The sequence below is a fragment of the Pseudonaja textilis genome, chromosome 1, assembly GCF_049901715.1.
Source record: "Pseudonaja textilis isolate UNSWEBS1 chromosome 1, rPseTex1.2, whole genome shotgun sequence".
Taxonomy (NCBI): domain Eukaryota; kingdom Metazoa; phylum Chordata; class Lepidosauria; order Squamata; family Elapidae; genus Pseudonaja; species Pseudonaja textilis.
The window spans coordinates 45,493,417-45,509,240 of record NC_141990.1 but is presented as its reverse complement, the minus strand read 5'-3'; the positions used below and the strand labels follow the sequence as shown (position 1 = coordinate 45,509,240).

Here is a 15,824-nt window from a genome sequence, read left to right as displayed (position 1 = left end):
CTTGCAACATGAATGAACAGGTAACCATGCATGCATTTTAAAAAAAATGCAAATACATTCAACATCTTAAAAGCATATGTAAAATTGTAACTAGGTCTAAACATATTATTTCCAACATTTCCAGAATGAAAGGTGAGGTCCAATGGAATATTTTTACTGCTGGAATTTTTATCAGTACAACAAGATTTTTGTGGGGCAGAGAGAAGATGAGTGGCTGTGTTGTGTCTTCTGAAGTCTTCTATATCTTCAGTGTTTTATTTTACTTTTTGAAGGATTGAGGAAACCACCCAAAAAGATTTGAACTGGTAGATGGGGAACCAGTAAAGGAAAGGTTTATTGCAAGCAATTTTGGATTTCATTAAAAGTTCTTATTTGAAAGTTATTTATGGGACTCTTCTGAAAGGGGGAAGACAAATGTTATAGATTCATTGCTATTGTTTTTATCATTGTGGCTAAATTACAAAAATTTCCTAAATACACATCCCTTTGTTACAAACACAATTTCCTTATAAATAGAAACTTTGGAAACATATATATATATATATAAAACTAGTTATATTTTACAGAATTGATATAAAATCAAATATTACAACGTCTTTTAGAAATCAGAATGTATTTATTTTATGTTGCCTGGTTTTCCTTGTTGTGGAATTCATATACGACCAGATATTGATTCTCCTGAAAAACTGAAATGTTGTTGTGTCGATGAAGAAATGAATGTCTGTGTCAAAATTCCACTATCCTTTCTTTTAAGGACAGGACGGTTAACTTTGGTGCGTGTATGTTGCCACTCAATCCCAACATTAGAGTAACAATATAAGATTCCAACAACAGACAATGTTGCCCAGGGCCAACCTGTAAAAAAAGAAAGAGAGAGAGAGGGAGGGAGGGAGGGAAAGAGAGAGAGAGAATGCATAAATTCCTACTGTCCTTATTTGAAACAAAAGGCAGACCTAGTAAACATAATTAAGCTAAAACCTGTATCTACATAACATGAATCAGATGAGGCTTCATTTAAGGCATGAAAGTCAGTTAAATGTACTATTAATTGTCCTTCTTTTTTTAAAAAAAAAATCAATACTGATTACAGCTGCCAAATATTTTTTTCTAAAAGGGGCTGCTGTTAAATGATAAATCTACAGGACAAGAAGAAGCAACCTAATTTTGCCTTTAAAAATCATGATATCCTCCTGCCTTTAGGTCATATTATTCAGAATCAAGTTGGAATTGCCTCTAGTTGAGATGGGCAGCATGTAAGTTAAACAAACAAACAAGTCATTTACCGTATGTTTCCTCTCAAAACTACATCTAGATTAGAAGGCTGCCCTGGAATTAAGCTTACTATCACTTCAGTATCTGGCCTAAGATCACACTTCTAGATCTGAATGTCTATGGAGATTTTAGCCATCCAAGTCATGGTTGTAGTTATCTGAAATATCTAAATTGTTCCTTTAAATTTTTGGTTCTGTTTTCTACTTCTGCTAGTAATTCATTAAACAGTTTTAAAACCTGTAGGTTGCTTTGAGACTCCTTTGGACTATAAATTATTTAATTAAATTGTTTTGATTGTTCCAATTTAATAATCTTTGTAGCAAGGCTAAGCAAAGCTTCTGAACATTATGAACAATCAGTAATGTATGGTTTATCTCCAGCCTGCTCTTAATACCAGGCAGAATGAAGTTGTAGAGGACAAGAAAGCATGTGAGTGCTTCATTATTTTGTAACTAATGTGCTTACTGTTAAGTAAAGGTTAAAACTATTGCATGGCTGCAGTGGTGGGATTCAAATAATTTAACAACTGGTTCTCTGCCCTAATAATTTCTTCCAACAACCAATTCACCAAACTGCTCAGAAAGTTAACAACCAGTTTTCCGGAAGTGATGCGAACTAGCTGAATCCCACCACTGCATGGCTGCCTACTCAGAAGTAGACAATCTTTTTAGTACACTAAACTTTGTCATTTGTTTGTGAGCCAGGAAAGAAAACTAAATTCAATTTAATTTAAAAGCAATTGAAGTTATGTTAATCAAATGGAGTCAATATGATTACTCTCCATTCTTCAATAATTTATCATCCTGACACAATCAATTTGGAGCACTTTTGGGAGAATGTCTGCAGGCTACCCCAAAGTTGTAGGAAATTGCACAGAGCCATGAGCTGTGTATCCCCTAGCAAACATTCTGCCTTCTAAAGAATTTGAGGAAAGAAAAAAAACCAGCCATGATAATTTTTTTCTTGTTTTCACAATCCTATTCTAATTATAGCCAAGATTAGGGAGATCTTTTTCCCCTGGAGTATTAAAATTATGTTAAACAAGAAAGATGCATGAATCTCTATACACTAATAAAGTAATAAAACAGCCATTTGCCTGTTTTATTCACTTTACTCAACTATGCAAGTTTAATAGATAACGGAATTTGACTCCAGACTGAAATAATGACAATTAGACAAAGAGAAATTCTAAGCTTTTATACAGTTGCCTCCTTTCCAGCATTTCTTCCCTTCAAGGCTATAGAAGACCCACCACATATTAGTTAGAATTATATGTAAGGCTTTTCTAAAAACTGTTGACCAAAACATTTATCAAAAGCCATTAAAGTTAGCAACCAAAGCAGAAAGGGGGAAACCTTTTAATGGACTGTAAGTTTAAAAAAAATGGAAAGTAGAGAATAAGAATAAATGCTTTTTCCCTCCCTGGGAGAAATAAGCAGTAGTTCTTCTCAAGAATGTGATGGATTGATTTTTAAAAAATTTGTTTATCAATGAACTAAAAATAGTACTAAAATAAAGAGATGGCAAAGGTTCCTTATCCTACCAAATTGTTCAGGTTATTAAAATAAAAGTTTGTAAATCTCTCCAAGAATCTCTGCAAAGAGGATTATTAATCCCTTGATAAATGTCGCAATCTATGTATGCAAAAAAAGAATAGTTAAAGCCACCAGTTTAGCAATTGGCAGTATCCCATCAGTTGATAGGATTGATCCATTAGACTTATTTATGTAATTGAATTGACATGAAATCAATTCATCAGACATGCCACCTCACAGCCTTTCTTTAGTTGTCTCTTTCATCTTCCTCTGAATGGAAAACATCCTCCAAAAAAGATAAAGCGTGGAGTTAATCAATCAGGTGACTTTTCTGACTTTGGCAATCCTCTAAGACTTTAGAAGGAATTTAAGCAAAACAAACTTTAAAAAAAAATAATTCTCTGGATGAAAGTGTGGGAGGATGTACAAACACACACACAAAGGATGTGGGACTCAAACAGCAGAATGATAAATGTTGTTCATTTTAGACCAATATATCATTATAGGTTTGCTTGCCCAGATCTGCAAGGACTAAATGTTTTGCATATGGCAAAAGCACTCTTGAAATAACTGCTGCTGATGCAGGGGTCGTGCAGTCTTGTGTTCTGATTATAGAGAAAGGTACATGATGTCATACAAACATTATCAAGATATAAATGTTTTGGAGACATCATCTTAGTTTTTCTCCATACGTTATGTCTCCTGTTCTTCCCTCAAACTAGGACCAGAACACTTTTCCTACCTGAAATGCTAAAAATGTTTTCGTGTGCAAAATCCAAAGAAAGAGCTGTACCTTAACAAATTATGCAGTAAGTGGTCAACTTAATGTGCAATTATACATGAAGGTAAGGTAGTCTCAGATCGTACTTTGCTGGGTACTTTTTCTGGATGTATTCACTAAATTGGGCTCTACAGTAGGGACGGCAGACAGAACATATATATTTAAAAACAAATAATAATTTCAGGTTTCATAATAACCTTTTGTACCTTTCCCCAGAGGTGGGATTCAGCCAGTTCGGGCTGGTTCGGGTGAACCGGATGTTAAATTTACATCTGATTTGCCAAACCAATAGTTCAACTAACCAGCTGGCCCTGCCCACCCTGCCCATCCCCTCCCAGGAGTTTCCATTTTGGATGCAGGTAAGTGCAGAGTCTGCGCGGAGGCTCTGGGAGGGAGAAAAATGGCCCTCCCAAAGTTCCGGATATATTGATATATTGGTTCTGGAAACAGGCCTGTTTCTAGCTTCTGAAGGGTCTCTGGAGCTCAGGGAGGCCATTTTCACCCTCCCAGAGGCCCAAGGGAAGTCTCCAGACTCTGGGGAAGGCAAAAAATGGCCTTCCCTGAAGTTCTGGAAGTCCAGAAATGGGCCTGTTTCCAGATTCTTGAGGGGCCCCGGAACCCAGGGGAGGCTGTTTTCACCCTCCCAGAGGCCCGAGGAAAGCCTCGGGACTCTGAGGAAGGTGAAAAACAGCTCCCCGCCCCAGAAGTTCCAGTAGGCCATCCCACCATGACCATGCCACCCAGCAACCGAGCACAGAACTGGTTGTTGGGACTTTTTAATCCCATCCCTGCCTTTCCCCCTTAAATGATACTGAAAGATTAGTGAGCATGCCAGGAGGCTAGGCAGCAGGAAGACAAAGTGACAAAATCAGCAAAGTGACAAAATTGATCTTGGAGAGGCAGAGGAAGAACAGAGAATCATGCTTTGTTCCCAGGCAGACAACTGTTTCATTTAGCACAATATTTTCAACTGACTGACAGAGCTCTTTAAAGTTTCAGATCAGTTTTTTTCCAATTCTACGTGGATATGCTAAAGATTGAATTTGAGACATGCTTGTAAAAGCACAGGGTCTCATTATTGAGCTATGACAGGCTTGATTATTTCACTTGGTACAATTTCTCTTTCTTGGTTTTCCCAGCAAAACTAAAAAAGAGGTGGTGGGGGAGAAGGGGCTTATTTATTTAAAAGGACCTCTGCTAAAAGGGTTATTAATCCCTTGATGAATGTAGTAATCTATGTATGCCAAAAAGAACAGCTAAAACCACCAGTTAGCAAACAGTTGATAGGAAGAACCATATCCTCCATCAGGTAACTAGATACCGTGTTTCTCAGAAAATAAGACCGAGTCTTATTTTCCTTTAGACTTGAAAATAAGCACTTTGAGCTTATTTTTGAGGCGGTCTTACTTTTTTTGAGGTGCAGCAGACCAGACTCGGTGACCTGCACCTGCCATGGATGCACCGTCATCTCCATTCCAAACCTTCAGTGTTTGGAATGGAGGCTTTTTGGTGAACGGGAGGAAAATGGGGAGGAAGATTTTGCCGCCTGTCATCCTTTCCTCAGTCTGTGTTGAGTTTGAGGAATGGATGACAGGCAGTAAAAAAACCCTTCCCCATTTTCCTCCCGTTTGCCAAAAGGCCTCCCATAACCATCCCAAAAAGAGGGAAAAAGCAAAGCAACTGGCTGCAGAGCTACCGGCTTTGGGGAAGCCGTCCAAGAAGCAGAAGTGCTGCGCTCAGGAAGAGAAGGGCAAAAGCGGTATTTGCACTGCCCCAAGGGGCCAGCAGGCTGAAGCTGCAGCCGGACAGTTGCCTCCTCCCCATGCCACCACTCATGCGGGCCACGCCCATCCCCTTGGGCTTATTTTGGGGGTAGGGGTAATATTAGCCCCACCCCTGAAAATTATTATGGGCTTATTATTGGGGTGCATCATGTTTTTGGAGAAACATGGTAGATGTTGGGGTAAAACCTTTTCTCCCCTAGGAAGTATGAATATGATTATTCTGGCTGATTTGGAATACGGGCTCATGGGTATTTTTCTCAGAACCTGAGAGACAAGCAATGCATCATGTATGTATTTATACATAAATAGGTTCTAGTTTTAAACTCAGAAAAATCTGTAGAAGACTACAGCCAAGTGTTCTGCTCTGTGTCTGCAGTGACTTAAGGTTGACTTTAAGAAGATAATGTGTATTCATATTTAGGAGAGATGGCCTGCCTCTGGAAAAAGATAGCAGAATACAAATTATTGTTTAGATTTAGACCAAATTAGAATAATAATAGCCTTCCCCTCTCCAGGAGACAGCCCAGGACATTACACAACCCTTTCTAGAATGAATTAAGTTCACTCCCTAGTTCAAAAAATGATCAGGCCAGTCAGAGTCAATAGTACAAATCTATTCAGAAAAAAAGCATTTCTATATTTAGACATTTCTGCCCAAGAGGACCACAAGATTGAGCAGTGTAAGGCTTTATGGATGAATGAACCATAGCAAATGACCTATTCTATGTTGATTAAAAGTTTTGTATATTTTGTTAATTTGCTTGAATAAAATGGTAAGCAAAACAAATTAAAAAAAAACTAGCCGAGACATTACCCTGTCTATTGGTTTAAAGAAATCTGTTTTTGTATTATTTAATTCCTTACAAACACATCAAGTGCTACTATATTATAGAAATCTAGTAATGTTCCAGTAAAGCAGCTGAGGAGACAGGAAGGAGAAAACATAATGTACCAAACAGGTACAAACATAATGCACCAAACATTGTGCAGTAAAGGAGGATGTGATAGGAGATATTCCTGCTTTCCTGATTACTACAGGAAGGCATAGATTTGGTTCATTTATGAAGTTGCTTTATATTGAACCAGTATTCTAATTACTGATTACTAATTCAATCTGTCTACTGAAATGGGCAAAGGATATCCATTTCTTCAAACATGTTTTCCCCAGCACATTTTATTTCCTTTAAGTGGAGGTTCTGGGAACAGAAGCAACATCAAGAACCATGTCTAGAAACAAGCTGACCCATTAAATCTGCATGAATCAGTTCCTCATTACTGCCCCAAAATTCAAGTAATAACAATGCTAGCAAGGTAATTCAGATATCCCTGTTCTGTTTGCCTATCAAAGCTAATCTCTTTTTGTAACAAGAGACACCTAGTCACTGGGCCATGCGGTTAACAAAGGAAAAACAGGAATCAGCACTGCTGCAATGGAGAGTCTCAGCTCTCATTCGAATGCAACAGGCAAAGAATGTATGGCATTTGAATGAGAGCTTGAATTTTCCTGCACTGCAGCATCTTTGGAATAAATATATACAAGTGAGTTCTGTTTGAATTGTTTTAAGAGGATGTTACTCTCAACTCTCCCTTAAGATTTCCAGTGTATTAAATAAAAGGCATATGGGAAAAAAAGATAAAACTGTTCTGAACTGGACCCATAAAGCAATATTCAATAGGCGTATGTATTTATTTTTTAACAAAAGAGAAAGAAACCATGAAAAAAGGCTTTTCTAAGGAATGGAATGACCGTTTATGCTGTTTTTTAAACATCTCCTAAAGTTTTTTCAGTAAATGCTGTCTCATTCCAATATTGCCTATTTTTGCACTTATTCTCAAAGGCCTCAAGCTGAAATCTTCGCATCACCAAGTAGTCTGATCTTAACTGGTGATGTTGCTCTGCCACTGAACTACAAAATCTTTGAACTGGTTTAGCAGTTATTTTAGTTCCTGGATTAAACAATAAGCATAGTAATTCTCTTCAACATCAACATTCTCTGATATTTCTAGAAGCCTTGCCAGCAAGAGACCAGCTGAGTGAAAACAGGAAAGAAAAGCTTGCTCAGAATTATTGTCTTTCAGGCTTCATGTTGTTTCCTGAATTGACAAAGCTGTATCTCTGATCTCAAAGGGAGAGGCTAAAACTTCTCCAGGGAGCCATAGGAGTGCAATTTAAAAGTTTGATGAACTGGTAGAATCCACTTTTAAAGTATTTGCTATAATAGCATAGCAAAGTATAACTTTATTGATTAGTCAGTTGACCATATGAAGAAGCATCAGCTACAATATAAAAGAATATGATAAGATAAACAACTTTATCTTGCCTCCAGAAGTTATGAATGCGCCAACATGGAAAATTGTAAGAAGAGATTGGACAACCATTAAGGTTTCCTGCCTGAGCAGCGGGTTAGACTAGAAGACCTCCAAAGTCCCTTCCAACTCTGTTACTCTATTCTATTCTAAATGTAAAGGTCAGAAAACATAAAATAAGAGTAAAATAAGATAAAAATAGAAGAGTGAGATAAAATAGTGCAATAAAGAGTACAGAAAAACAAGATGAATACAAGCATACAAAACAATATGTTTTTAGATGAATGCATCAACCTTACATACAACCTCAATATGTTCTGTAAATTGTGCCCATAGCTGAACAGCTCTGACTATAGACTTAGCAGTTCTAATTACTATGTATGTGTTTGTATCTGAAGGTACTTTACTCAGGTAAGTTATCATCCCAATGTGTAGTTCTGTCAAATAGTCATGTGGAAATACTGAGTCCTGGCTGGGATGTATAGGTGACCTTGAATAAGATGTGCACAATGTCTTTTATTTCTGGAGCTCCATAAACACATGTTCCCTCTACTGTATCACTTGGCAGAGTCATTATATTTAAAAACAGAATCCAGCTGTGCAAATGTTGCTCTGGTAATGACCATCCTACGGTATTGACTCAGACCCTTTGTCGGGGATTTTTCTGTTTGAAAAGTAATTTTATTCTTGGCCAGTCATTTCAATGACCTGAAGTTTTAATGAAAAGAAGGACTAGGGGTGACATGAAAGCACTGTTCCAATATCTCAATCAACAATCAATTGTAGTATTTTGTAACAGCATTACATCTTTTTTTTTCAAATAAAATCTAAGTTCAGAGCATTAAAAATGAAGGGATGCCATGTGTTTCAGTCACTTTACATTTAATATTGCTGATAGATGTGGATGTTAAAAAAGTATCTTACTAATATCTGCTACAAGTTTTAATATGGAGAAATTTTATTAGAGTGCATGTTAAATCATACATGCACACACACGCACACACGCACACACACTATATCTCTATTATGTTCTATTTGTGGATAACAGTGGATTTTGACTACCATATAATATTTTATGTATAAACTGCCACTTTGGTGCGAGTAACAACATGAATCTTTGGTGTATAGTCATGCTGGGCATATGACAACAAAAAATGTCTTTGGACAATGCTGGCTCTCTCGGCAAGAAATGGAGATGAAATTTATGCTCCAGACTTGCACATAACTGGACAGGAAATATTTACTTCTTTATTCTTCAGTTAAATAAAAGAGCAGAATTATTTTTGTTGTTGTTGTTGTTGTTGTTGCTAGACTCAACAATCATCTTTTCATACTGCTGACTAAAGGTGACATTTGATTCCAAAGTTTATTTTCTCATTTTAATGTTCCACACAATTAAAAAACACTCACTCGAGCTATATAAACCATCAAAGATGTGTGTGCTACTGCCAGAGCTAGAAACAGTCCAGCAATTAACAGATAACAGATAATCAGAGTTGGAAGGGACCTTGTAGGTCATCTAGTCCAACCTCCTGCCCAAGCAGGAGACCCTACACCATTTCTGACAAATGGCAGTCCAATCTCTTCTTGAAAGTTTCAAGTGATGGTGCTCCCACAACTTCCGAGGGCAAGCTGTTCCATTGGTTGATTGTTCTCACTGTCAGAAAGTTTCTCCTTATTTCCAGGTTAAATCTCTCCTTGTTCAGTTTTCATCCATTATTCCTTGTCTGGCCTACAGGCGCTTTAGAAAATAGCTTGACCCCTTCCTTTCTGTGGCAGCCCCTCAAATATTGGAAGACTGCTATCATGTCTTCCTTGGTCCTTCTCTTTACTAGACTAGCCAAGCCCAGTTCCTGCAACCGTTCATTGTATGTTTTAGCCTCCAGTCCCCTAATCATCCTGGTTGCTCTTCTCTGTACTTTTTCTAGAGTCTCAACATCTTTTTTATAATGTGGTGAACAAAACTAGGTGTGGTCTTACTAAGGCTTTATAGAGCAGTATTAGTACTTCCCTTGATCTTGACTGTATCCCTCTGTTAATACAATTTAGGATTGCATTAGCTTTTTTGACTGCTGCTGCACACTGCTGGCTCATATTTAGCTGGTTGTCCATGAAGACTCCAAGATCCCTCTCAGTTACTGCTATTGAGCCTGGTTTCACCCAGTCTATATGTGTACTTTTGGTTTTTCTTGCCTAAGTGTAGGACTTTACTTTTCTCTATATTGAATTTCATTTTATTAGATATGGCTCAGTGTTCTAGTCTGTCAAGATCCATCTGATATTCAAGAGTACTGGGCCTAAGATGGAACCTTGTGGCACCCCACTGCTTACCTCCCTCCATGTAGACTTAGACCCATTAAGGACTACTCGTTGAGTACGGTTTGCCAGCCAGTTGTGAATCCATCTAGTGGTGGTGCTATCTATTCCACTTTTTTCTAGCTTTATTTATTTATTTGATTTGTCAATCACTTACAAGCTAATAGGTATAAGTATATACATAGTTATGAATACATGAAATGGGTACATATAAGAAAAATAAAAGAAACAATAGGACAGGGATGGTAGGCACATTGGTGCGTTTATGCACACCCCCTACAGACCTCTTAGGAAAGGAGTGAGGTCAGTAGTAGACAGTCTAAGGTTAAAGTTTTTGGGGTTTGGGGAAGAAACCACAGAGTCAGGTAGAGTATTCCAGACATTCACCACTCTGTTGCTGAAGTCATATTTCCTGCAATCAAGTTTAACCTTGAGTTTGTATCTATTGTGTGCTCTTGTGTTGTTATGGTTGAAGCTGAAGTATTCATTGACAGGTAAGTCATTGCAATGTATGATTTTATATACCATACTTTGATCAGACCGAAGATGGCATAATTCAAGGTTTTCTAGGTCTAGAATTTCAAGTCTGGTGGCATAAGGTATTCTACAACAAGTAGAGGAGTGGAGAACTCTTCTTGTGAAATATTTCTGGACTTTCTCAACTGTGCTAATATCAGATACGTAATGTGAGTTCCAGACTGATGAGCTGTATTCGAGTATTGGTCTAGCAAATGTTTTGTATGCTCTAGTTAGTAGTGTAATATTATCAGAGAAAAAGCTACGTAGGATTAGGTTAACAACTCTTAATGCCTTTTTGGCTATGTAGTTACAATGGGCTCTAGCACTTAGATCATTAGAGATCTAATTAATTAATTAATTAATCAGAGATCTAAGAAGTAGGTTGTGGTCTACTTTGTCGAATGCCTTGCTGAAGTCTAAATGTATTATGTCCACGGTATTTTGCTGGTCTACTAATTTGGTCACTGTGTTGAAGAATGAAATAAGATTGGTTTGACATGATCTGTTTTTAACAAATCCGTGCTGACTGCTATTTATTACTTTACTTGTTTCTAGATGTTGGCAGATCTGTTTTTTTATTATCTTTTCCAGTATCTTCCCGGGTATTGATGTTAGGCTAATTGGTCTATAGTTTCCTGGGTCTGGTTTTTTTTCCTTTTTTGAAGATGGGAACCACATCAGCTTTTTTCCAGTCCTCTGGTAGTTCCCCGGTGCTCCAGGATTTTTGAAAGATATGGTGAAGTGGTTCTGAGATGACCTCTGCCAGCTGCTTTAAAACTCTGGGATGTAATCCATCAGACAGGTGTTCTCTTACTATTTTTTTTTTTTTGCTTATTTTAACTTTTATTTCTGGTCTGTCTTTTACAGTTATGTTTTTAGTGGATGTTGCAAAAGTTTGGGATTGTTTTCTCCTCCCCTTTTTTAGTGACAGGCAATAGATCATCAGAAGGTTTCAAGGCAGGAAGCACATCAGAAATAGCCAGCCTGAAATCCAGTGCTCAGCTTGCCCCCAAATAAGTGTGGTTTTTGTTTTTGTTTTTGTTTTGCTTTGTCAGAGAGCTAAGCTGCTAGAAGAAGATTTCTTGCAAGAACAATGTCTTGCTGTCGTTATTTTTCTTTATCCAGCCTTAAGAGGTATGTACAAATTAATGCAAGACAGGCTGCAGAGCAAGTGGGATGCAGAGTAAAGTAGGATGCTTAAAGGCTTCCATTAAGATTTCCAGAGCTTTTTGATAAAGTCAGGTTTAAACAGCTACTGGGGTAAATTGATTTATGGAAGCGAGGAGACTATTTCCCATCAGTCTGTTATCAATAATGTTTTTTCTGCAGAATGAGAAAGTTCCAGACAACGCTCTGTGTGCGTGTGTGTGTGTGTGTGATTAGCAACTGGTATTCAGATGCTTTAAAATTTGTTTTTTTATTTGCATTTGTTGTAATATTCAACTGAACATGTACATTTAAATTTTATTCCAGCATATTTTTTTATTATTATTATTATTATTATTATTATTATTATTATTATTATTATTATTATTATTATTATTATTATTCATCAACACCGGTGGTTAGCATCAGGAACTGGTTTACTTCTCACTGCCCAAAAGATATCACCAGTGCTCATCTGCTTCTGACATATTAAGACAATTTTAGTTCAAACATTTTCAATGGCAATGCCAAAAGTGATGAGATTTATAACATTATGCAGCCAATAGTTCAAACTGACTACATCAGAGAAGTAGACATAAATCTAATCAAATACTAATTATTTAATAGGAATAAAGCTATTAAATTGAATAGTTTTGTTAAGGGTTTTAGAAATGATTGGCAAGATAGAAGTTATTTGGCAGCATGATGGACACTTAAGGTATGGCTCTGCCCCAAATGGCATGGACTGTGGCGTGAATCTCAGCACTTTGTCTATGAAGATCTGTGTAAACGGTCATGGAATTCTGCCATCCACTCCAGTTTGCACTGCCTTAATGAAACTGAGGGGCAGCCTAGGCCCAAAGCCAGCTGGGGTCCTTGAGCCAGTCACTTTCTCTCAGCCCTGGGAAGGAAACAATGGCAAACAACTTTGTAAAAACCTTGACAAGAAAACTGCAGAAACTCATCCAGGCAATCACCAAAAATCAAATTCAATTGAATAGGGAAATATATATATATATATATTCAAATTTATAAGGTCAAACAAATAACATGCTTTAGGATTTTTGAACATGCTTTAGATAACACATTTGTGATTATAGCAAATGTGAGATGACTCCTTTCTCCTTTCTTCATGTTTTATTTGCTATTTGTATACATCATGTGGGTATTTGAATGAATCAGGAACCTACTGAAGAGTCCATGAGGTCAGTAATCAGATAAATCTTAATAATTTGGGCTGTCTTTATATAGGCTTCAAACTATGCTTTCTCTCCCTCCAGTGTATACCTACACATACACACTGTATGTCTGTGTGTTTCTTATAATTTATTAAAGCACCTATGTACAACTTTTAATTTAATCTCATAAATACACTTGTGTATTTATAGGCATCATTTACACTTTTGACATCAAAATATCATTTGATATAAAATGATATTTCCATTGCTCATTTTTTAATTCTCTTTAAGATGTTGAAAAGGGCTAAAATTTTCCTATGTGCACCACTCAATACTTTACTGTCTGCCAAAGAGTCAATTTTGGAGCATGGTTTATTTGTGGGGTAGCCAAATAAGTCTATGAACCACTCATCTGCATTCCTATTCTATCATGCTTTCCAATATACAGTGCAATCATATCTTGGTGCTCAGCTGCTTTGAAATTCATCAGATTTGATACTCAACACATTTTGTCATGAAAATTTTGTCCTGGTATCTGACGCCCAATCCAGAAGTTGATTTCTTGATATTTGGAATCTCCCCTTTTTTTAAATAAAGCCTATATCTCAATCACATGTATATTTGTCAATGTTTTCAAATATTGAATCTTTTAGTATCAGGTTTCAATCTTTTATTCACATGAGTTCTATTATAAAAGCATACATGCCATAGAAAGTCAATTTTTGCTTTTGAAAAGATCTAGGGGACATTTTTAATCCAACTCCATTAGGAAAAACAAGAAGATCTAATTATTTTTGCAATATTTAAGCTCATGCTTAGATCAGCGATATTCAAAACACAATGTCAATCATCCACCCATTCTAATGACTTAAGAAAATATAATGTCTTTTGTACCAGAATAAATACAAAATCAGTATTATTTTCCTTAATGACAGCAGGATCACGTTTTTCAGTCAACTGTTCATTTGACTCAAGTCCTTATAATTTAATGTACTGTCATGCATGAAACAGAATTGTCAAAATGGATTTAGAGAGAATGTGCAGAGTTTGGGTATTTTATTAATGTGAGCCTGAGATCTCAGAGTTTCATTATTTGCCTTTGAAAACAAGGAGGCCTTATGCATTCTGAGTATAATAAGCACTGGCAACCATTTTTGGTTTGCCATTTTTGTAATTGGAATCTCTAGTCTCAGGAAGTGCTCAACCAAAGCACTTCCCTGAGGAGAATGGATTTTGTGTGTCAGGTGATATTGAGAACCCAAGGATGGAAACTGGCTGGAACAACAAAAATGAACTCTTGCCACTTGATAATAGCAATACCACTTAGACTTAAATACCACTTCACAGAGCTTTACAACCCCTTTCTAAAGTGGTTTACAGAGTCAGCATATTGCCCCCAATAATCTGGGTCCTCATTTTACCGACCTTGGAAAGATGGAAGGCTGATCCAATCTTGTGCCAGTGAAGCATTGAATCTCTGCCAGCCAGCAGATTTAGCCTACAATACTGCATTCTAAGCACTGCACCACCATGGCTTCTAGTCTTTTTGCACCCGATTATAGAGCTGTTTGACTAGCTCCGGTAAAAATACCTTTTTTTCTGAAATATATATTTCCAAAATAAAAACTTCCAAACTACTCATCCATTTTTTTTATTTATTTACCCTTCTGATCAAGGTACAGTTCAGAACTAGTTTTAGCATGTTCATTAATTAATTCACATGAGAAAATTCTGGGGATTTTTTAGCTATTTCTGTAGTGTTTATAGAAAGGAAGTAGGCCATCCAGTTTACTGTCTGACTTTTGCTGGTATCATCGATCAAAAAAGGGGTGTTTGATTAAACGTATCAATTTCTTTTTTATTGCTTTTCTTCCTTGTTCTGCCAGGTTTGAAATGTCCTTTCTTTTCTGCTTTCACACCCTGCAGATAGTTTAAAGTATCTTCCTTTTTTATGAATAATAGTACCTGGGCTGAGTTTTCATCATAATCCTATGTGTGATGGAATGTAGTCTGGATTCCCAGGAGGGAGACAGTGCATTCCGCAGAAGCAAGATACAGTGAAGTTTAGCTGTCCTACATGATATTTAGGTGTTTGCTTTGGAACAATTAAAGTGGGTAGCATCTGCACAGGAGGCATTTTCACTCCCAATACACTACTGTGACAAATCATTTAATCTAGTCAGATGTCCTTGTTGATGATTCCCACCGCATGTGATCCAACTAACAGGGCCCAAAATCACCCTTTTGGGAATGCAAAATCTCTACTTATTTTCTGCAGGAAGATATCTTTAGAACTTTCCTTCTTGAAAAACCATCCATCAGCAATTCTCACATCTTAACACTTGCACATAATCAATGTTTGGAAAATGTCTTCTAAGACCCCATGTTGAATGTCCTGTTTAATCTTCTTAATTTTAATCATTTTGTATTATCTTTCGTACCTTTTTGTCATTTTGGAAGCCACACAGAGTCACTGCAACAGTGAGATGGACAGCATATAAAGTAAACAAACAAACAAACACATTGCCAGACTTTGGCAGTTAATTCTCTGAGAAAGGGGTCTGCCTTTTCTCTCTAATTTGTTTTCTGAAAAATAAGCCATTTGAGTGGGTGTAGAACAAGGGTGTCAACATGAGGCCCGTGGGCCAGATACTGCCAGCTCTGCAAGCACAAAACCAATCCTGATACATTACGATACAACCCACAATGCGATTGGGTTTGACATCCAATCAGTTCTTCAACATAGTGATTAAATTAGTAGACCAGCAAAATACTGTGGACATAATATATTTAGATTTCAGCAAGACATTCACCAAAGTAGATCACAACCTATTTCTTAGTAAGCTAGAAAAAAATGGAATAGATAGCACCACCACTAGATGGACTCACAACTGGCTGGCAAACCGTACTCAACGAGTAGTCCTTAATGGGTCTAAGTCTACATGGAGGGAAGTAAGCAGTGGGGTGCCACAAGGTTCTGTCTTAG

General features: G+C 37.0%; 1 protein-coding gene across 1 annotated transcript in view; it reads right to left on the bottom strand.

The window, feature by feature from the left end:
* Nucleotides 1-296: 296 nt before the first annotated feature.
* The window catches only part of HHAT (hedgehog acyltransferase), a 143,048-nt gene continuing 127,520 nt past the window's right edge, over nt 297-15,824 (bottom strand). The window contains 2 exon segments of the mRNA XM_026695807.2: nt 297-753; nt 755-855. Of these exon segments, the coding sequence (XP_026551592.2) occupies nt 727-753; nt 755-855 (128 nt within the window). The 3' untranslated portion in view covers nt 297-726.